The sequence below is a fragment of the Cariama cristata genome, unplaced genomic scaffold (genome assembly GCF_000690535.1).
Source record: "Cariama cristata isolate BGI_N322 unplaced genomic scaffold, ASM69053v1 scaffold31994, whole genome shotgun sequence".
Taxonomy (NCBI): domain Eukaryota; kingdom Metazoa; phylum Chordata; class Aves; order Cariamiformes; family Cariamidae; genus Cariama; species Cariama cristata.
Genome location: NW_009612835.1, coordinates 1 through 1851, shown reverse-complemented (window position 1 = coordinate 1851; position 1851 = coordinate 1). Strand labels below are relative to the sequence as shown.

Sequence of the window (1851 nt, the reverse complement as noted above, 5' to 3'; positions counted from 1 at the left end):
GAGCTGACGGACACCATCATGGTGTTCTGCGAAGAGAAGATCCTCTTCATGGCCAGCAAGAAGAAGGTGGAATTCCTCAAGCAGGTGGCCCACGGGAAAGGGGGGGAAAGCGCCAACGGGGTCCCTGCCATCACCCTCCTCGTCCGGGAGAAGGTGAGTGGGTAACGGGAGGGGTGGGGCTGAAGATGAGGATGGGGATGAAGATGAGGATGGGGATGGAGAAAGTGAGGTTGGAGGTGGAGGTGATGGTGGAGGTGAAGAAGAGGGTGGGGATAGGGGTGGAGATGGGGATGAAGATGAGGGTGGGAATGGAGAAGATGAGAGTAGAGATGGAGATGAAGGTGATGGAGATGAAAATGAAGGGGAAGGTGGAGATGAAGATGATGATGGAGGTGAAGATGAGGCTGGAGATAGAGATGAAGATGAGGGTGGAGAGGGCGGAAATGAGAATAGAGATGAAGATCGCGTGGAGATGAAAATGGGGATGAAGACGGAGATGAAAATGAGGGTTGAGATAGAGATGAAGATGAGGATGGACATGAAGATGAGGACGGAAGTGGAGGTGAAGGTGAGGGTGGAGGTAAACGTGAAGATGAGGATGGAGATGAAGATCGGGATAGATGTGAAAATGAAGATGAGGTGGAGATGGGGATGAAGATGAGGATGGGGATGGAAATGAAGGTGAAGATGAGGATGGAGAGAAACGTGAAGATGAGGGTGGGGGTGGAGCTGGGAATAGAGATGAAGATGGTGATGGAGATGAAGATGAGGATGGAGATGAAGATTAAGGCGAGGTTGGGGGTGAAGATGAGGGTGGACATGGAAATGAAGGTGGAGGTGATGAAGGTGGAGGTGATGAAGGCGAAGATGGAAATAAAAATGGGGATGGAGATGAAGGTGAGGATGGAAATGAAAATGAGGATGGACCTAAAGATGGGGCTAGACATGGCGGTAGAAGTGAGGATGACGATGGAGATAGAGGTGAGGATGAGGATGGAAATGAAGGTAAAAGTGATGACGGAGATGAGGATGACAATGAGGACAGGGATGATGACGAAGGCGGAGATGAAGCAGTCGCGGTTGGAGGTGCAAACCAGAATGGGGCAGTTGGGGCCAGAGCTGAGGCCCTCAAACTAAGATGGCGGCCAGGCCACCTGCTTAACCTCCTTGATGACCTAGAAAACATCCCATCATGCTGTGGGGTGGGGTTGATTTTTCCCGCCTTTTTTTTTACCTTTCCCCCCCCCTCAGAACGAGAGCAACAAAGGGAACTTTGAGAAAATGATCGAAGCTTTGAAGAGCAGCAAAGGCGGGAAACGCATCGGCGTCTTCAGCAAGGACAAGTTCCCCGGTGACTTCATGAAGAGTTGGAACGATTACCTCAACAAGGAGGGCTTTGAGAAGGTCCTGGAAGGTCCCACCCACCTTCCCCCACCTCTTTTAGGTCCACCTCGATGACCTCATTGTTGATAGTGCTTTTTTTTGTTTGGTTTGGTTTTTTTTGTGTGGTTTTTTGTGTTTTTTTTTTCTTTTTCCCTAGGTTGACATCAGCGCCGTGGTTGCTTACACGATGGCAGCCAAAGAAGATGGCGAACTCAACTTGATGCGTAAGGCGGCCGCCCACACTTCTCCGGGCTTTAGTAAGGCGGCCGCCATCACTTCTGAGGTCTTCACCAAGTTCTTCAAAGAACGGGTGATGGAGATCGTTGACGCCGATGAGGTCAGAAAACTCAAATTTTAAATTTTTTTTTGGGGGGGGGTGCAAAAAAGTTAAAAAAACCCCCAAAACCCCAAACCGGGTGTTGAGCTCAGGTGACATCATAACGATCTCATCACCCCCAGAAAGTCCGA

At 50.0% G+C, this 1851-nt stretch overlaps 1 protein-coding gene across 1 annotated transcript; it reads left to right on the top strand.

The window, feature by feature from the left end:
- Positions 1 to 3: 3 nt before the first annotated feature.
- Positions 4 to 1720, top strand: LOC104160622 (FACT complex subunit SPT16-like; the record flags this gene model as incomplete). Its single annotated transcript, XM_009698793.1, has 4 exons — positions 4 to 153; positions 1252 to 1404; positions 1541 to 1612; positions 1646 to 1720. Coding segments are annotated over 4 exons (450 nt in total), but the record flags the coding sequence as incomplete, so codon positions are not given.
- Positions 1721 to 1851: the final 131 nt, after the last annotated feature.